At 38.8% G+C, this 22824-nt stretch overlaps 1 protein-coding gene across 2 annotated transcripts; it reads right to left on the bottom strand.

The window, feature by feature from the left end:
• Positions 1–448: 448 nt before the first annotated feature.
• LOC138309543 (uncharacterized) lies at positions 449–22824 on the bottom strand. Of its 2 annotated transcripts, none has more exons than XM_069250773.1 (5): positions 22738–22824; positions 20709–21616; positions 18555–18704; positions 16418–16566; positions 449–2306 (listed from the first exon to the last, which is right to left on the bottom strand). In XM_069250773.1, the coding sequence occupies exons 2-5, from the start codon at positions 21577–21579 to the stop codon at positions 2253–2255; spliced, it is 1224 nt and encodes a 407-aa protein (XP_069106874.1). In that variant the 5' UTR covers positions 21580–21616; positions 22738–22824; the 3' UTR covers positions 449–2252. The 2 variants fall into 2 exon arrangements, with proteins under 2 accessions (XP_069106874.1, XP_069106873.1); XM_069250772.1 differs by having other exon boundaries at positions 449–2284.

Here is a 22824-nt window from a genome sequence, read left to right as displayed (position 1 = left end):
TATACAAGTTCTGTTCCCCTTCCCCCAAGGATGTTTGTGGCTAATTTTGGTTACAATCCATGCAGAACTCTAGGACAAGTAGCGATTTAAAGGATTTACCTCTATTACCCCTATTGGGCCCCGCCCCTCCTGCCCCGGGGGGGACAGAGCCAAAATTTATACAAGTTCTATTTCCCCTCCCCCAAGGATGTTTGTGGCCAAATTTGGTTACAATCCATGCAGAACTCTATGACTAGTAGCGATTTAAAGGAAATGTTGACGGACGGACGGACGGACGGACGGACGGACGACCGCCGCCATGACATAAGCTCACCGGCCCTTTGGGCCAGGTGAGCTAACAATACCGGTGACACGTACCTATTTTAACAGTGCCGGTGACACGTACCTATATAAAAACTTTTGATACTCTCGTCCTTATTGAAAAAAATATAAACACAAAATATTATTGAAAAAAATATAAACACAAAATATTCTGAGGATATCCACATGTAAAAGTGACTAAATGAAGGAGACAGGTACTGTGTGTAAAAACACAATCTTTAAAACACTAGCAATTTATTCTGTCAATGTTAATGCAGAATGAAATCTACATATTTATATGTAAGACAACCAGTGTAGTTCTACAAAAGTATCGGTATCATTAAAAGTATCGGTATCATTAAAAGTATCGGTATCATTAAAAGACCGGTGGTATCGCTTCATTGGTACGGTATGGTATCATACTGTTTTGCTCTTAATTGTATCTAGCCCTACCCATCACTCCTGAACATTAATCTTTAACTTAACTCATTCTCCCCTGAAAATTCATAATGAACTAGTCTAGTCTTTGATTTAGAAGAGTCTAAATGTGTCTTCAGTCCTTATTAGTCTAAATGTGTCTTCAGTCCTCATGAGTTAATAACATACATGTGCATGATCATTGGGCCATATCTCAAATTTATACATTAATGTCAGACTCACCAAATCAATGTACCATGACACAAAAAGTACATCAAATTAATGTACCATGACACAAAAAGTACATCAAATCAATGCCCCATGACACAAAAAGTACATCAAATCAATGTACCATGACACAAAAAGTACATCAAATTAATGTACCATGACACAAAAAGTACATCAAATCAATGTACCATGACACAAAAAGTACATCAAATCAATGTACCATGACACAAAAAGTACATCAAATCATTGTACCATGACATAAAATGTACATCAAATCAATGTACCATGACACAAAAAGTACATCAAATCAATGTACCATGACACAAAAAGTACATCAAATCAATGTACCATGACATAAAATGTACATCAAATCATTGTACCATGAGACAAAATGTACATCAAATCATTGTACCATGACACAAAAAGTACATCAAATCAATGTACCATGACACAAAAAGTACATCAAATCAATGTACCATGACATAAAATGTACATCAAATCATTGTACCATGATACAAAATGTACATCAAATCATTGTACCATGACATAAAATGTACATCAAATTAATGTAACATGACACAAAATGTATATGAAATCAATGTACCATGACACAAAAAGTACATCAAATCAATGTACCATGACACAAAAAGTACAACTAATTAATGTACCATGACATAAAATGTACATCAAATCAATGTACCATGACACAAAAAGTACATCAAATCAATGTACCATGACACAAAATGTACATCAAATCATTGTACCATGACACAAAAAGTACATCAAATCAATGTACCATGACATAAAATGTACATCAAATCAATGTACCATGACACAAAAAGTACATCAAATCAATGTACCATGACACAAAAAGTACATCAAATCATTGTACCATGAGACAAAAAGTACATCAAATCAATGTACCATGACACAAAAAGTACATCAAATCAATGTACCATGACACAAAAAGTACATCAAATCAAAGTACCATGACACAAAAAGTACATCAAATCATTGTACCATGACATGAAATGTACATCAAATCAATGTACCATGACACAAAAAGTACATGAAATCAATGTACCATCACACAAAAAGTACATCAAATCAATGTACCATGACACAAAAAGTACATAAAATCAATGTACCATGACACAAAAAGTACATTGACTAATGTTAAAACAAAGATAGAGAAAAACTTTGGAAATGACGAAACCGGTCCCGTCCAACATCAAGAAATGACGCAGACTTTGGACTTATTCTTTTGTTCCTGCTTCAGCAGCCGTTCTTCCTGTAGTAAAACAGTCTTACGAAGCTGTTGAATCTCCTTCTGATGTCTCTTCAACATAAACAAATAAAGTCTGCGGTGGGTGTCAAGGGCTTTGTAGCATGCACACAATACAGAACACAGAGGATTACAACAAACAAATAAAGTCTGCGGTGGGTGTCAAGGGCTTTGTAGCATGCACACAATACAGAACACAGAGGATTACAACAAACAAATAAAGTCTGCGGTGGGTGTCAAGGGCTTTGTAGCATGCACACAATACAGAACACAGAGGATTACAACAAACAAACAAAGTCTGCGGTGGGTGTCAAGGGCTTTGTAGCATGCACACAATACAGAACACAGTGGAGTACAACAAACAAATAAAGTCTGCGGTGGGTGTGGAGGGCTTTGTAGCATGCACACAATACAGAACACAGAGGATTACAACAAACAAACAAAGTCTGCGGTGGGTGTCAAGGGCTTTGTAGCATGCACACAATACAGAACACAGTGGAGTACAACAAACAAATAAAGTCTGCGGTGGGTGTGGAGGGCTTTGTAGCATGCACACAATACAGAACACAGAGGATTACAACAAACAAATAAAGTCTGCCGTGGGTGTCAAGGGTCTGGTAGTATGTACACAATACAGAACACAGTGGAGTACAACAAACAAACAAAGTCTGGGGTGGGTGTGGAGGGCTTTGTAGCATGCACACAATACAGAACACAGAGGATTACAACAAACAAATAAAGTCTGCGGTGGGTGTCAAGGGCTTTGTAGCATGCACACAATACAGAACACAGAGGATTACAACAAACAAATAAAGTCTGCGGTGGGTGTCAAGGGCTTTGTAGCATGCACACAATACAGAACACAGTGGAGTACAACAAACAAATAAAGTCTGCGGTGGGTGTCAAGGGCTTTGTAGCATGCACACAATACAGAACACAGTGGATTACAACAAACAAACAAAGTCTGCGGTGGGTGTCAAGGGCTTTGTAGCATGCACACAATACAGAACACAGTGGAGTACAACAAACAAATAAAGTCTGCGGTGGGTGTGGAGGGCTTTGTAGCATGCACACAATACAGAACACAGAGGATTACAACAAACAAACAAAGTCTGCGGTGGGTGTGAGGGCTTTGTAGCATGCACACAATACAGAACACAGTGGAGTACAACAAACAAACAAAGTCTGGGGTGGGTGTGGAGGGTCTGGTAGTATGTACACAATCACAGAACACATTGGATTACAACAAACAAACAATGTCTGGGGTGGGTGTGGAGGGTCTGGTAGTATGTACACAATACAGAACACAGTGGAGTACAACAAACAAACAAAGTCTGGGGTGGGTGTGGAGGGTCTGGTAGTATGCACACAATACAGAACACAGTGGAGTTCAACAAACAAACAATGTCTGGGGTGGGTGTGGAGGGTCTGGTAGTATGTACACAATACAGAACACAGTGGATTACAACAAACAAACAATGTCTGGGGTGGGTGTGGAGGGTCTGGTAGTATGTACACAATACAGAACACAGTGGATTACAACAAACAAACAAAGTCTGGGGTGGGTGTGGAGGGTCTGGTAGTATGTACACAATACAGAACACAGTGGATTACAACAAACAAACAAAGTCTGGGGTGGGTGTGGAGAGTCTGGTAGTATGTACACAATACAGAACACAGTGGATACAACAAACAAACAAAGTCTGGGGTGGGTGTGGAGGGTCTGGTAGTATGTACACAATACAGAACACAGTGGATTACAACAAACAAACAAAGTCTGGGGTGGGTGTGAGGGTCTGGTAGTATGTACACAATCACAGAACACAGTGGAGTTACAACAAACAAACAAAGTCTGGGGTGGGTGTGGAGGGTCTGGTAGTATGTACACAATACAGAACACAGTGGATTACAACAAACAAACAAAGTCTGGGGTGGGTGTGGAGGGTCTGGTAGTATGTACACAATACAGAACACAGTGGATTACAACAAACAAACAATGTCTGGGGTGGGTGTGGAGGGTCTGGTAGTATGTACACAATCACAGAACACATTGGATTACAACAAACAAACAAAGTCTGGGGTGGGTGTGGAGGGTCTGGTAGTATGTACACAATACAGAACACAGTGGATTACAACAAACAAACAAAGTCTGGGGTGGGTGTGGAGGGTCTGGTAGTATGTACACAATACAGAACACAGTGGATTACAACAAACAAACAAAGTCTGGGGTGGGTGTGGAGGGTCTGGTAGTATGTACACAATACAGAACACAGTGGATTACAACAAACAAACAAAGTCTGGGGTGGGTGTGGAGGGTCTGGTAGTATGTACACAATACAGAACACAGTGGATTACAACAAACAAACAAAGTCTGGGGTGGGTGTGGAGGGTCTGGTAGTATGTACACAATACAGAACACAGTGGATACAACAAACAAACAAAGTGGGGTGGGTGTGGGTGGAGGGTCTGGTAGTATGTACACAATACAGAACACAGTGGATTACAACAAACAAACAAAGTCTGGGGTGGGTGTGGAGGGTCTGGTAGTATGTACACAATACAGAACACAGTGGATTACAACAAACAAACAAAGTCTGGGGTGGGTGTGGAGGGTCTGGTAGTATGTACACAATACAGAACACAGTGGATTACAACAAACAAACAAAGTCTGGGGTGGGTGTGGAGGGTCTGGTAGTATGTACACAATACAGAACACAGTGGATTACAACAAACAAACAAAGTCTGGGGTGGGTGTGGAGGGTCTGGTAGTATGTACACAATACAGAACACAGTGGATTACAACAAACAAACAAAGTCTGGGGTGGGTGTGGAGGGTCTGGTAGTATGTACACAATACAGAACACAGTGGATTACAACAAACAAACAAAGTCTGGGGTGGGTGTGGAGGGTCTGGTAGTATGTACACAATACAGAACACAGTGGATTACAACAAACAAACAATGTCTGGGGTGGGTGTGGAGGGTCTGGTAGTATGTACACAATACAGAACACAGTGGATTACAACAAACAAACAAAGTCTGGGGTGGGTGTGGAGGGTCTGGTAGTATGTACACAATACAGAACACAGTGGATTACAACAAACAAACAAAGTCTGGGTGGGTGTGGAGGGTCTGGTAGTATGTACACAATACAGAACACAGTGGATTACAACAAACAAACAAAGTCTGGGGTGGGTGTGGAGGGTCTGGTAGTATGTACACAATACAGAACACAGTGGATTACAACAAACAAACAAAGTCTGGGGTGGGTGTGGAGGGTCTGGTAGTATGTACACAATACAGAACACAGTGGATTACAACAAACAAACAAAGTCTGGGGTGGGTGTGGAGGGTCTGGTAGTATGTACACAATACAGAACACAGTGGATTACAACAAACAAACAAAGTCTGGGGTGGGTGTGGAGGGTCTGGTAGTATGTACACAATACAGAACACAGTGGATTACAACAAACAAACAAAGTCTGGGGTGGGTGTGGAGGGTCTGGTAGTATGTACACAATACAGAACACAGTGGATTACAACAAACAAACAAAGTCTGGGGTGGGTGTGGAGGGTCTGGTAGTATGTACACAATACAGAACACAGTGGATTACAACAAAGTCTGGGGTGGGTGTGGAGGGTCTGGTAGTATGTACACAATACAGAACACAGTGGATTACAACAAACAAAGTCTGGGGTGGGTGTGGAGGGTCTGGTGTATGTACACAATACAGAACACAGGCACAACAACAAGTCTGGTAGTATGTACACAATACAGAACACAGTGGATTACAACAAACAAACAAAGTCTGGGGTGGGTGTGGAGGGTCTGGTAGTATGTACACAATACAGAACACAGTGGATTACAACAAACAAACAAAGTCTGGGGTGGGTGTGGAGGGTCTGGTAGTATGTACACAATACAGAACACAGTGGATTACAACAAACAATGTCTGGGGTGGGTGTGGAGGGTCTGGTAGTATGTACACAATACAGAACACAGTGGATTACAACAAACAAACAAAGTCTGGGGTGGGTGTGGAGGGTCTGGTAGTATGTACACAATACAGAACACAGTGGATTACAACAAACAAACAAAGTCTGGGGTGGGTGTGGAGGGTCTGGTAGTATGTACACAATACAGAACACAGTGGATTACAACAAACAAACAAAGTCTGGGGTGGGTGTGGAGGGTCTGGTAGTATGTACACAATACAGAACACAGTGGATTACAACAAACAAACAAAGTCTGGGTGGGTGTGGAGGGTCTGGTAGTATGTACACAATACAGAACACAGTGGATTACAACAAACAAACAAAGTCTGGGGTGGGTGTGGAGGGTCTGGTAGTATGTACACAATACAGAACACAGTGGATTACAACAAACAAACAAAGTCTGGGGTGGGTGTGGAGGGTCTGGTAGTATGTACACAATACAGAACACAGTGGATTACAACAAACAAACAAAGTCTGGGGTGGGTGTGGAGGGTCTGGTAGTATGTACACAATACAGAACACAGTGGATTACAACAAACAAACAAAGTCTGGGTGGGTGTGGAGGGTCTGGTAGTATGTACACAATACAGAACACAGTGGATTACAACAAACAAACAAAGTCTGGGGTGGGTGTGGAGGGTCTGGTAGTATGTACACAATACAGAACACAGTGGATTACAACAAACAAACAAAGTCTGGGGTGGGTGTGGAGGGTCTGGTAGTATGTACACAATACAGAACACAGTGGATTACAACAAACAAACAAAGTCTGGGGTGGGTGTGGGAGGGTCTGGTAGTATGTACACAATACAGAACACAGTGGATTACAACAAACAAACAAAGTCTGGGGTGGGTGTGGAGGGTCTGGTAGTATGTACACAATACAGAACACAGTGGATTACAACAAACAAACAAAGTCTGGGGTGGGTGTGGAGGGTCTGGTAGTATGTACACAATACAGAACACAGTGGATTACAACAAACAAACAAAGTCTGGGGTGGGTGTGGAGGGTCTGGTAGTATGTACACAATACAGAACACAGTGGATTACAACAAACAAACAAAGTCTGGGGTGGGTGTGGAGGGTCTGGTAGTATGTACACAATACAGAACACAGTGGATTACAACAAACAAACAAAGTCTGGGGTGGGTGTGGAGGGTCTGGTAGTATGTACACAATACAGAACACAGTGGATTACAACAAACAAACAAAGTCTGGGGTGGGTGTGGAGGGTCTGGTAGTATGTACACAATACAGAACACAGTGGATTACAACAAACAATGTCTGGGGTGGGTGTGGAGGTCTGGTAGTATGTACACAATACAGAACACAGTGGATTACAACAAACAAACATGTCTGGGGTGGGTGTGGAGGGTCTGGTAGTATGTACACAATACAGAACACAGTGGATTACAACAAACAAACAAAGTCTGGGGTGGGTGTGGAGGGTCTGGTAGTATGTACACAATACAGAACACAGTGGATTACAACAAACAAACAATGTCTGGGGTGGGTGTGTGAGGGTCTGGTAGTATGTACACAATACAGAACACAGTGGAGTACAACAAACAAACAAAGTCTGGGGTGGGTGTGGAGGGTCTGGTAGTATGTACACAATACAGAACACAGTGGATTACAACAAACAAACAATGTCTGGGGTGGGTGTGGAGAGTCTGGTAGTATGTACACAATACAGAACACAGTGGATTACAACAAACAAACAAAGTCTGGGGTGGGTGTGGAGGGTCTGGTAGTATGTACACAATACAGAACACAGTGGATTACAACAAACAATGTCTGGGGTGGGTGTGGAGGGTCTGGTAGTATGTACACAATACAGAACACAGTGGATTACAACAAACAAACAAAGTCTGGGGTGGGTGTGGAGGGTCTGGTAGTATGTACACAATACAGAACACAGTGGATTACAACAAACAAACAATGTCTGGGGTGGGTGTGGAGGGTCTGGTAGTATGTACACAATACAGAACACAGTGGATTACAACAAACAAACAAAGTCTGGGGTGGGTGTGGAGGGTCTGGTAGTATGTACACAATACAGAACACAGTGGATTACAACAAACAAACAATGTCTGGGGTGGGTGTGGAGGGTCTGGTAGTATGTACACAATACAGAACACAGTGGATTACAACAAACAAACAATGTCTGGGGTGGGTGTGGAGGGTCTGGTAGTATGTACACAATACAGAACACAGTGGATTACAACAAACAAACAAAGTCTGGGGTGGGTGTGGAGGGTCTGGTAGTATGTACACAATACAGAACACAGTGGATTACAACAAACAAACAAAGTCTGGGGTGGGTGTGGAGGGTCTGGTAGTATGTACACAATACAAGAACACAGTGGATTACAACAAACAAACAATGTCTGGGGTGGGTGTGGAGGGTCCTGGTAGTATGTACACAATACAGAACACAGTGGATTACAACAAACAAACAAAGTCTGGGTGGGTGTGGAGGGTCTGGTAGTATGTACACAATACAGAACACAGTGGATACAACAAACAAACAATGTCTGGGGTGGGTGTATATGGAGGGTCTGGTAGGTTTAGTATGTACACAATACAGAACACAGTGGATTACAACAAACAAACAAAGTCTGGGGTGGTGTGGAGGGTCTGGTAGTATGTACACAATACAGAACACAGTGGATTACAACAACAAACAAACAAAGATAGAGTCTAGGTATTATGTACTCAATACAGAACACAATGGATACCTGTTGGTGTGTGGAGGGCACTGGTAAGTATGTACAGGGTCTGGGTAGTGTACACAATACAGAAACCACAGTGGATTACAACAAACAAACAATGTCTGGGGCAGTGGGTGTGGAGGGTCTGGTAGTATGTACACAATCACAGAACACAGTGGATTACAACAAACAAACAAAGTCTGGGGTGGAAGTGTGGAGGGTCTGGTAGTATGAGTACACAATACAGAAACACAGTGGATTACAACAAACAAACAATGTCTGGGGTGGGTGTGGAGGGTCTGGTAGTATGTACCAATACAGTGTAACATGTACAGCCTAGCTAATCTGTTCTCATTATGCCGTAACATGTACAGCCTAGCTAATCTGTTCTTATTATGTACAACATGTACCGTAACATGTACCGTAACATGTACAGCCTAGCTAATCTGTTCTCATTATGAATACTACCGTAACATGTACAGCCTAGCTAATCTGTTCTCATTATGTACCCTAACATGTACAGCCTAGCTAATCTGTTCTCATTATGAATCTACTACGTAACATGTACAGCCTAGCTTAATCTGTTCTCATTATGTACCATAACATGTACAGCCTAGCTAATCTGTTCTCATTATCAATCTACCGTAACATGTACAGCCTAGCTAATCTGTTCTCATTATGTACCTAACATGTACAGCCTAGCTAATCTGTTCTCATTATGTACCGTAACATGTACAGCCTAGCTAATCTGTTCTCATTATCAATACTGTAACATGTACAGCCTAGCTAATCTGTTCTCATTATCAATGTACTGTAACATGTACAGCCTAGCTAATCTGTTCTCATTATGTACCGTAACATGTACAGCCTAGCTAATCTGTTCTCATTATGTACTGTAACATGTACAGCCTAGCTAATCTGTTCTCATTATTATGTACTGTAACATGTACAGCCTAGCTAATCTGTTCTCATTATGTACCGTAACATGTACAGCCTAGCTAATCTGTTCTCATTATCAATGTACTGTAACATGTACAGCCTAGCTAATCTGTTCTCATTATGTACTGTAACATGTACAGCCTAGCTAATCTGTTCTCATTATGTACTGTAACATGTACAGCCTAGCTAATCTGTTCTCATTATGTACTGTAACATGTACAGCCTAGCTAATCTGTTCTCATTATCAATGTACAGTAACATGTACAGCCTAGCTAATCTGTTCTCATTATCAATGTACTGTAACATGTACAGCCTAGCTAATCTGTTCTCATTATCAATGTACTGTAACATGTACAGCCTAGCTAATCTGTTCTCATTATGTACTGTAACATGTACAGCCTAGCTAATCTGTTCTCATTATGTACTGTAACATGTACAGCCTAGCTAATCTGTTCTCATTATCAATGTACAGTAACATGTACAGCCTAGCTAATCTGTTCTCATTATCAATGTACTGTAACATGTACAGCCTAGCTAATCTGTTCTCATTATGTACTGTAACATGTACAGCCTAGCTAATCTGTTCTCATTATGTACCGTAACATGTACAGCCTAGCTAATCTGTTCTCATTATGTACAGTAACATGTACAGCCTAGCTAATCTGTTCTCATTATCAATGTACAGTAACATGTACAGCCTAGCTAATCTGTTCTCATTATCAATGTACTGTAACATGTACAGCCTAGCTAATCTGTTCTCATTATGTACCGTAACATGTACAGCCTAGCTAATCTGTTCTCATTACAATGTACGTAACATGTACAGCCTAGCTAATCTGTTCTCATTATGTACCGTAACATGTACAGCCTAGCTAATCTGTTCTCATTATGTACCGTAACATGTACAGCCTAGCTAATCTGTTCTCATTATGTACCCTAACATGTACAGCCTAGCTAATCTGTTCTCATTATGTACCGTAACATGTACAGCCTAGCTAATCTGTTCTCATTATGTACCGTAACATGTACAGCCTAGCTAATCTGTTCTCATTATGTACCGTAACATGTACAGCCTAGCTAATCTGTTCTCATTATGTACCGTAACATGTACAGCCTAGCTAATCTGTTCTCATTATGTACCGTAACATGTACAGCCTAGCTAATCTGTTCTCATTATGTACCGTAACATGTACAGCCTAGCTAATCTGTTCTCATTATGTACCGTAACATGTACAGCCTAGCTAATCTGTTCTCATTATGTACCCTAACATGTACAGCCTAGCTAATCTGTTCTCACATGTACCTACAGTACACTAACTGTTCTCATTACCTAACATGTACAGCTAGCTAATCTGTTCTCATTATCAATGTACTGTAACATGTACAGCCTAGCTAATCTGTTCTCATTATGTACCGTAACATGTACAGCCTAGCTAATCTGTTCTCATTATGTACTGTAACATGTACAGCCTAGCTAATCTGTTCTCATTATCAATGTACCGTAACATGTACAGCCTAGCTAATCTGTTCTCATTATCATGTACCGTAACATGTACAGCCTAGCTAATCTGTTCTCATTATCAATGTACCGTAACATGTACAGCCTAGCTAATCTGTTCTCATTATGTACGTAACATGTACAGCCTAGCTAATCTGTTCTCATTATCATGTACCGTAACATGTACAGCCTAGCTAATCTGTTCTCATTATCAATGTACCGTAACATGTACAGCCTAGCTAATCTGTTCTCATTATGTACAACATTACAGCCTAGCTAATCTGTTCTCATTATCAATGTACCGTAACATGTACAGCCTAGCTAATCTGTTCTCATTATCAATGTACTAATGTACGTAACATGTACTCAGCCTAGCTAATCTGTTCTCATTATGTACTGTAACATGTACAGCCTAGCTAATCTGTTCTCATTATGTACTGTAACATGTACAGCCTAGCTAATCTGTTCTCATTATCAATGTACCGTAACATGTACAGCCTAGCTAATCTGTTCTCATTATCAATGTACCGTAACATGTACAGCCTAGCTAATCTGTTCTCATTATCAATGTACTGTAACATGTACAGCCTAGCTAATCTGTTCTCATTATGTACCGTAACATGTACAGCCTAGCTAATCTGTTCTCATTATGTACCGTAACATGTACAGCCTAGCTAATCTGTTCTCATTATCAATTACGTAACATGTACAGCCTAGCTAATCTGTTCTCATTATGTACTGTAACATGTACAGCCTAGCTAATCTGTTCTCATTATGTACCGTAAACATGTACAGCCTAGCTAATCTGTTCTCATTATGTACCTGTAACATGTACAGCCTAGCTAATCTGTTCTCATTATGTACCGTAACATGTACAGCCTAGCTAATCTGTTCTCATTATCAATGTACTGTAACATGTACAGCCTAGCTAATCTGTTCTCATTATCAATGTACCGTAACATGTACAGCCTAGCTAATCTGTTCTCATTATGTACTGTAACATGTACAGCCTAGCTAATCTGTTCTCATTATGTACTGTAACATGTACAGCCTAGCTAATCTGTTCTCATTATCAATGTACCGTAACATGTACAGCCTAGCTAATCTGTTCTCATTATCAATGTACCGTAACATGTACAGCCTAGCTAATCTGTTCTCATTATGTACTGTAACATGTACAGCCTAGCTAATCTGTTCTCATTATCAATGTACTGTAACATGTACAGCCTAGCTAATCTGTTCTCATTATGTACCGTAACATGTACAGCCTAGCTAATCTGTTCTCATTATGTACCTGTAACATGTACAGCCTAGCTAATCTGTTCTCATTATCATGTACTGTAACATGTACAGCCTAGCTAATCTGTTCTATGTTATAATCGTTTCATTATGTACTGTAACATGTACAGCCTAGCTAATCTGTTCTCATTATGTACCTAACATGTACAGCCTAGCTAATCTGTTCTCATTATGTACTGTAACATGTACAGCCTAGCTAATCTGTTCTCATTATCATGTACTTAACATGTACAGCCTAGCTAATCTGTTCTCATTATGTACGTAACATGTACAGCCTAGCTAATCTGTTCTCATTATGTACTGTAACATGTACAGCCTAGCTAATCTGTTCTCATTAATGTACCGTAACATGTACAGCCTAGCTAATCTGTTCTCATTATCAATGTACTGTAACATGTACAGCCTAGCTAATCTGTTCTCATTATGTACCCTAACATGTACAGCCTAGCTAATCTGTTCTCATTATGTACTGTAACATGTACAGCCTAGCTAATCTGTTCTCATTATCAATGTACTGTAACATGTACAGCCTAGCTAATCTGTTCTCATTATGTACCCTGTAACATGTACAGCCTAGCTAATCTGTTCTCATTATGTACTGTAACATGTACAGCCTAGCTAATCTGTTCTCATTATCAATGTACTGTAACATGTACAGCCTAGCTAATCTGTTCTCATTATGTACCGTAACATGTACAGCCTAGCTAATCTGTTCTCATTATCAATGTACCGTAACATGTACAGCCTAGCTAATCTGTTCTCATTATGTACTGTAACATGTACAGCCTAGCTAATCTGTTCTCATTATGTACCGTAACATGTACAGCCTAGCTAATCTGTTCTCATTATCAATGTACTGTAACATGTACAGCCTAGCTAATCTGTTCTCATTATGTACCGTAACATGTACAGCCTAGCTAATCTGTTCTCATTATCAATGTACTGTAACATGTACAGCCTAGCTAATCTGTTCTCATTATGTACCGTAACATGTACAGCCTAGCTAATCTGTTCTCATTATGTACCGTAACATGTACAGCCTAGCTAATCTGTTCTCATTATCAATGTACCGTAACATGTACAGCCTAGCTAATCTGTTCTCATTATGTACCGTAACATGTACAGCCTAGCTAATCTGTTCTCATTATGTACCGTAACATGTACAGCCTAGCTAATCTGTTCTCATTATCAATGTACCGTAACATGTACAGCCTAGCTAATCTGTTCTCATTATGTACCGTAACATGTACAGCCTAGCTAATCTGTTTCTCATTATGTACCGTAACATGTACAGCCTAGCTAATCTGTTCTCATTATCAATGTACCGTAACATGTACAGCCTAGCTAATCTGTTCTCATTATGTACCGTAACATGTACAGCCTAGCTAATCTGTTCTCATTATGTACCGTAACATGTACAGCCTAGCTAATCTGTTCTCATTATCATGTACCGTAACATGTACAGCCTAGCTAATCTGTTCTCATTATGTACCGTAACATGTACAGCCTAGCTAATCTGTTCTCATTATGTACCGTAACATGTACAGCCTAGCTAATCTGTTCTCATTATCAATGTACTGTAACATGTACAGCCTAGCTAATCTGTTCTCATTATGTACCGTAACATGTACAGCCTAGCTAATCTGTTCTCATTATGTACCGTAACATGTACAGCCTAGCTAATCTGTTCTCATTATGTACCGTAACATGTACAGCCTAGCTAATCTGTTCTCATTATGTACCGTAACATGTACAGCCTAGCTAATCTGTTCTCATTATGTACCGTAACATGTACAGCCTAGCTAATCTGTTCTCATTATGTACCGTAACATGTACAGCCTAGCTAATCTGTTCTCATTATCAATGTACTGTAACATGTACAGCCTAGCTAATCTGTTCTCATTAATGTACCGTAACATGTACAGCCTAGCTAATCTGTTCTCATTATATGTACCGTAACATGTACAGCCTAGCTAATCTGTTCTCATTATCAATGTACCGTAACATGTACAGCCTAGCTAATCTGTTCTCATTATCAATGTACCGTAACATGTACAGCCTAGCTAATCTGTTCTCATTATCAATGTACCGTAACATGTACAGCCTAGCTAATCTGTTCTCATTATCAATGTACCGTAACATGTACAGCCTAGCTAATCTGTTCTTATTATGTACCGTAACATGTACAGCCTAGCTAATCTGTTCTCATTATATGTACCGTAACATGTACAGCCTAGCTATCTGTTCTCATTATGTACCGTAACATGTACAGCCTAGCTAATCTGTTCTCATTATCAATGTACGTAACATGTACAGCCTAGCTAATCTGTTCTCATTATGTACCGTAACATGTACAGCCTAGCTAATCTGTTCTCATTATGTACCGTAACATGTACAGCCTAGCTAATCTGTTCTCATTATGTACCGTAACATGTACAGCCTAGCTAATCTGTTCTCATTATCAATGTACCGTAACATGTACAGCCTAGCTAATCTGTTCTCATTATCAATGTACCGTAACATGTACAGCCTAGCTAATCTGTTCTCATTATGTACCGTAACATGTACAGCCTAGCTAATCTGTTCTCATTATGTACCGTAACATGTACAGCCTAGCTAATCTGTTCTCATTATCAATGTACCGTAACATGTACAGCCTAGCTAATCTGTTCTCATTATGTACCGTAACATGTACAGCCTAGCTAATCTGTTCTCATTATGTACCGTAACATGTACAGCCTAGCTAATCTGTTCTCATTATCAATGTACTGTAACATGTACAGCCTAGCTAATCTGTTCTCATTATCAATGTACCGTAACATGTACAGCCTAGCTAATCTGTTCTCATTATGTACCGTAACATGTACAGCCTAGCTAATCTGTTCTCATTATGTACCGTAACATGTACAGCCTAGCTAATCTGTTCTCATTATGTACCCTAACATGTACAGCCTAGCTAATCTGTTCTCATTATGTACCGTAACATGTACAGCCTAGCTAATCTGTTCTCATTATGTACTGTAACATGTACAGCCTAGCTAATCTGTTCTCATTATGTACCGTAACATGTACAGCCTAGCTAATCTGTTCTCATTATGTACCGTAACATGTACAGCCTAGCTAATCTGTTCTCATTATGTACCGTAACATGTACAGCCTAGCTAATCTGTTCTCATTATGTACTGTAACATGTACAGCCTAGCTAATCTGTTCTCATTATGTACCGTAACATGTACAGCCTAGCTAATCTGTTCTCATTATGTACCGTAACATGTACAGCCTAGCTAATCTGTTCTCATTATGTACCGTAACATGTACAGCCTAGCTAATCTGTTCTCATTATCAATGTACCGTAACATGTACAGCCTAGCTAATCTGTTCTCATTATGTACCGTAACATGTACAGCCTAGCTAATCTGTTCTCATTATCAATGTACCGTAACATGTACAGCCTAGCTAATCTGTTCTCATTATGTACCGTAACATGTACAGCCTAGCTAATCTGTTCTCATTATCAATGTACCGTAACATGTACAGCCTAGCTAATCTGTTCTCATTATGTACCGTAACATGTACAGCCTAGCTAATCTGTTCTCATTATGTACTGTAACATGTACAGCCTAGCTAATCTGTTCTCATTATGTACCGTAACATGTACAGCCTAGCTAATCTGTTCTCATTATCAATGTACCGTAACATGTTTGATACCTAAATATTAGCCTATATATATAGCCTAGCTAACCTGTCTAGTCCATTCCTGGATTTCTGCTCCCTTTAGTGGCCCCTGGACACTGCCGTCCCGCCGGACGTACACGTCACCACACGTGGCATACAGTACATCTGTATCGTCTATAGACTTGACAGTTATCTCCAGCACGAACAACGGTGGCTCTGTAAAAAGAGACAAGCACGTCTATTTTTAAAGGATTTGTGCAGCCAAAAATTGTTTTTGATAATACCACAGGATATTGTTTTGGATAAATGAAAAATCAAGTTCCACCCAACGAATCGCCTAGCTTTTAGCCCTGTCGATTGTTTTTTGGTCGTGGTTTACGGGTAGAGTCGACTACGGTCTAGAAATAATGAGCTAGGCGGTCACATGGTCTTGTGATGTCATAGTAGTCCACGGCTACACAAGGTAAGCCTAGTACTATACATGTATACAGCATATATACGTATACGTTAGATCTACAATTTGAGTTATTCGAGTAAATGGTTATTCTAGCTTTATGATGTCGATATTTTCAGTTTCAAAACATTTCATTTACACCGTTTCAAACATTCAAACAAGCATATACTTTAGATTAGATAATCAGTCCAATTTGATAGTGATATCAAAATGATGTTTGGATCAGTCTGGACTGGGATTTAGATAGCATATTATGTAAAATTCTGTGAAATAAAAAACAGTATGATTAACACTATCTTTTTAGGAGTAAAATCACAAAAATAAGCGTAAATATATCTAGAATGCATGTTTTTTATTTGAAACGTCTGCCATAATGATGCAAACACAGCACAGCTAGTTTTTTTGCAAAAATTAAATGTTGACGGTTTTCAGTTATGTTATATTGGAGTAACAGTACCGAACTTATACCAAAAATAATATGTATATCTACATTGTTGTCTTAGAAACTTTATCCATAACGTTAACTAAAAAGCAGAAATACATCAATGATATTTCTGATATATGTTTCTGAATTACAGTATAAGTGCAGATTTAAATTCATTATTTCAAAATTATACTAAATCTCATTCCTTAAAATAGTATATTCATTATCGATCCTTTTGTATATCATACCAAGATTTATATAGTATAATATATGAACATTTATCATATAATCCAAAAAGTAACCACATAAAGTGTTAAAATGAAATGTATACAGGCATTATTTAATATATACTTATTGATATTTAGATACGTATATTTAGTGTGGTTATGCTGTAACCCTTCCTGTATGACTATACACGTAGATTCGAAATGGTGAAATTACATACTTAGAACTTACTAATACCTTAGAAATTAAGGAAGATTGCTATATGCTACGATTCCGTAATTACAGTGCTTGACTGGAATAATTTTTAAGGTTAAACCTTTAGTTGAAATAATTCTTAGAACCACTTTTGTTTCTGAATAAGTCAAATTCCATTATTGTTTTACCTGTGTACGACATATATATATATATATGTAATATATATTCCTAGGTATGATCAGGGATATCTTATTTCCATTTGCTTTTACTTCTTATTTTTAAAAATGGAGGCGACAATAAATACCCTTGAGCATAGAGGTACGGGGTTTCCATAATTCAAATCACAATCCAATTGCCCGCGGCCAGGTAATTACTGGTGAGTTCGATAAATGGCGTTGTGTACAGGTAACAACATCCTGTTCTAGGTAATACATAACCATCAAACCAAAGGCATGGCTAATTATATAATATATATATCGGTATATCTACTTGTATATCGATTAAAATTTGAAAGCAACCGCACGGTCTGAAAAAAATAATTTGTTTGTTTTGCTTAATATCTCAATATTTTTTATAATATCAAAAATAAATTCTTTCTACCACATGTTGAAACGATACAAGTGATAGCATATCAGTTATAGCACAGCTATTAACTACGGACTATCATAACGTCACTTCCGGTTTAGGGCTAGAAAATATGCATAATCGGGCAGTCAGAAAATTTAACCTCGATATCGACGGCTTACAGGTTATTCCAGTCGCGCGCGACACAGAGAGGTGTCTATACATGCTAATAAAGCCATTTCTAGCATAAACTGAAATTATCATTTTTGACTGCACAAATCCTTTAAATCAAATTCAAAATGCATAATTTTCAATGATATCAGACAGCTAGATGGTACTTACCTGATTGTAAAGAGTTGATTAGGACCGGAACAAATTCCACAGTGTACATGTTAGGAAAGATGGCAGGGTTGATTGTTTTAATGGCCATGTCAATGTCCAGTCTGACTTTATCTTCCTGTGACTGGCTACACTCCACTCCTTTCACATGACCTGGTAAAACGCAAAATATAAATATTTGGTAACAAGCAGTTAGTTCACTATAATTTCTATTTAATATCAGCAAAACCCACTTAACAGCATTGAAGTCACATGTATACCTAAACTGTTCAATATTATTTCTATTTAACATCAGCAAAACCCACTTAACAGCATTGAAGTCACATGTATACCTAAACTGTTCAATATCATTTCTATTTAACATCAGCAAAACCCACTTAACAGCATTTAAGTCACATGTATACCTAAACTAACAAGGCTTTTAATTTTTAAAATGTAAATATAAAACAAGTATCAGTAAGACCTGCTCATAAAGTGTGTGGGGAAATATATTATGAATAGACAATAAGGAATGGTAATAATACTCTGCAATTTTGATTATAGAATCTTACATGGGTCGGTGAAGTTAACAGGGATATCTCAAATTGAGCGTAAGATTTTGGCTGGTTAGCATAAGTCTTACCGAGGGTTGACCAGCCAAAATCTTATATATTTGAAAGTTTATGAAGATATTTCACCACATTAATAACAACACCACAAGTATGACTGTGCAGTGTTGATTTGAGCAGCATCCCTTTTAGCATTTGAGTGGAAAATGTCAAGTTGCGTTCTACTAGATGGGTTACCGAGGATTGATTTCAATACAGCAATTGATTATTGTAATAGGTAACTATCATCAGTGTTCTCCCCAGGATTTTTTCACTGCGCTATGGTAATTTTTTTCCCGTTGCAAACTGCGCGGCGCAGCGCGATCTTTTTTGTGCCACAATTAATTATAATGACCTAGTGTTATAATTAAAATAAAAATAACAGAAAATAATAACATTTTGATCTCACTGTCACATTTACTGAATCCAGATTAAAATAATTGCATTTAAAAATTATTAGAATTATTTAAAAAAATTTAAATTAAAATTATTTTAATGTGTTTCACAATTCTAGATTATTATGGGATTATGCACCAATCACTGTTTGTGTATTTAAAATATTTAAAACAGACTGTAGTTACTGTATGGTACTGTAAATGTAACTTTTGAAAGAGATAAAAAATCATTGTTAAAATTTAAGTCTTTTATAACACATATCTGTACACTTGTTGTGTGACTTGTATGACATGTTTATTATCATCCAATTATGCTTAAAATTTACAAATTTTGGAAATTTTTTCAAATCCGGATTTCTTACACCCAGCTGGCTCTATTATTACAATTACCTAACACCAAAATGGCGGCCATTTCGGTTGCAAAGTTTGTGGTATCTTTCAGCAGTATATTACATTAAAAACATGAGTACATCATTTACAATTGCAGGCAATGTTTGTTTTTGGGATGATGCTCACTAGCTATAATCAAAACATCTGTTGAAAAGGTGTCAGTTTGTTTCCTAAACTGCCGATGTGCTGCACTTCAGTTACGTCGCCGTAGCTCACATGATTGAAAGTGATTTGATCAGTTATTTCTCCTCTCTCTAGCTGACCTATATCCCCAGACTGCTAAATAGAACAAGTGAGGTCTTGGTTAGGGACTAGTCACACCTCTTTTGTTTACTTATCAATGCAATTTAACAGTACAATCTGGCAGGACACCCCTGCGGATCACAAGTAATCAACACGGTCACGGTCGTAAAAATGGACCCAATCCCATGGCATAGCAGCATGACAGACACCGTAAATTTATAAGAATACTACTTGTTAGGTAGCAGGAGGGATTTATTATGAGGTTTATATTCAGTAGACCTACTTAGAGAAAATGGGGGTCTGATTTATTGATGTGCAACGGGAGGCCGAAAGTGCGCTACGGAAGAAATTCGTGTGCAACGGCTAAAAATTTCCACGTAACGGGACCGTTATGCGGAAAGGGCCTGGGGAGAACACTGATCATCGATCGACAACAGATAATATGCGACAATCGAATAATAATGCCCGACCACCGCTCCAAAATTTTACAGTTATACTATTTCTAGTCAATTGTTAATGAGTAAAGTATACCAAATACTTACCCGAATCATTAACACCGATCATCAAAGACCCTGCCTCTCTGCTATTGAGGAAGCCACACACATACTTCCCTACGTCCTTGTTCAGCTGTTTCTTCATATAGTTACCAGAGCCCAGTTTATACTCTCTACTCCGCGTCTCTGGTCCCATTTTCTGGTCAATAATGTAGTGGCGCCTGAACGTCTGTACAAGTCCAGTGGTGGAAGTCGCAGCAAGAGACCCTTTGACCGCTGGACAGCCGGTCATGGAGGTTGAAGTTGAGCAGTGATTTTCACTGAGACTTAAGTTTGCTAAACCAGCTCTCGCAGTTTCCAGCCCTTCTGTTTTACTGGTTGTAGTCTTTGGCTTTGAATGACTTGGAGTCTTTTCTCCATCTTTGTCACTTTGCTTTGCCATTCCTTTTTTGTCATTGTTTGACACAGGTCCATCAGATTTTTTCACAGCAGATTGCGCTTTCGCATCTTTGCTGTCATCTTTTCCAACAGCGTTGTTATTTCTGGAGCCTGACGGTGAATGATCATCAATCAGTTCTTCAGCTTTAGGCTTCTTCTTGATTTTCCTTGGCTTTTTCACCTTTTTATAATCAACAGTTAGAGACTCATACGGCTGTACTATGTAAGTGAAATTATATCGAAGGTTACGACGGTTTTCCCAGGACGCAAGTTCCTCAAGTGTTTCCGAAGCCTCACCTTCGTCGTGGAGATCTACGAATGCGAACCAAGCCTGTTTACCTTTTTTAATGTCAATGTCATTCCAGTCTACAACAACACCAATGTAATTACAGAAGAGTTCCAAAAGATTGTTTTTCAGCTCTATAAGAGGCAGATCTCTACGAAGGTTTCCAAGGTACAGGATGTTCTTGTCTTTCCCCATTGCTGTTGAATGATGTCAGCCTGCACGCATCCTTTACCTGGAACAGATAAAAAGTTCTTCTGACAAAACAGGCAAAAAAATCATTCTTAATACTTTCTTTTCCTATAATGAATTAAAATAAACTACACTGAAGTTGTTATTTCCTTTCATTAAGTTTTCATCATAATGAACGTGTTTAATTTGTATGACCCAGTAATTTGAAGTCTCGTCATCAATATGTTTATTTCTCTGAAAAGAATTAATTGATTAATATAATACAATATATAATCAATATATTGATTTTGAGATACCAAAACTATGCGGGTTAAGTACAATTTACCATCATTTAGTCCCACATTTCGATGATTATGACGTCGTAAAAATCTTGTCAAAATATGACGTCAGAATCATCAGAATGTGGGGCTAATCCGCAACGAGCTGTACTTTACCCGTTGTTTTGGTATCTTAAAATCGAGATTGATCAGCTAGCTTTTGCGACTGTGCAGATGAGTGTTCATACTGTGTATCGTAGTAGGCAACTGTGAGCAAGGCCCACTCTTGGATGGGTGATCGACTGATCGCTCGAGTGGCTGGTCAGGCCCTGACCTCGGCATGTTGCAACATATTTGCAGACATTTAAGAATTGAGCGCTTCATGTTGAATTTGCCTCTGTCCAATTGGCATTCATATTGGTTATGAAGAGTCCAGCTATGAATGCCAACTGAAAGACTTTCAATGCTTATATTTTCATTTGGTAACAATTTCATGTTGAAATACCACGAGATTTTGCATCTATAATGAATTAATCATTCATTAGTAACTGACATTATCAATAATTCCATAAATTGAATTTGAAGGCAGATTTTGAAGCAAGTTTTTAGAAGAAAAAAATTATCTGCAACTCTTCGGCCTGACGTTTGCTGATTTGTAATGATGTACCATTTTGCTTTTTTTAATACCCCTCGTAGCATTGAAGCTTCATGACGTTATGATAATTAATTAATTCAGTTTCAGTATGCATGCACGTGACGCCGATTGCACGTTTCGGGCTGCTAAATAAAATTGATGGAAGTGGGCGGTAAACGCTTTTGTTTGATATGACACTACTTTTTACCGAGCAAAAATTATTCTAAACATCTCATTACATTATTTTAACACATTTGGCGGCAAATTTTTTACCTTAAACACATCGAATAAACACTAATATTATGAAATATGTTTTCCACAGCAAGCATGTAAACAACCGGAAGTTAGGTCATAGAAGTG

This window comes from Argopecten irradians, chromosome 15 (assembly GCF_041381155.1).
Source record: "Argopecten irradians isolate NY chromosome 15, Ai_NY, whole genome shotgun sequence".
NCBI lineage: Eukaryota > Metazoa > Mollusca > Bivalvia > Pectinida > Pectinidae > Argopecten > Argopecten irradians.
This window is presented reverse-complemented; position numbering and strand designations above follow the sequence as displayed.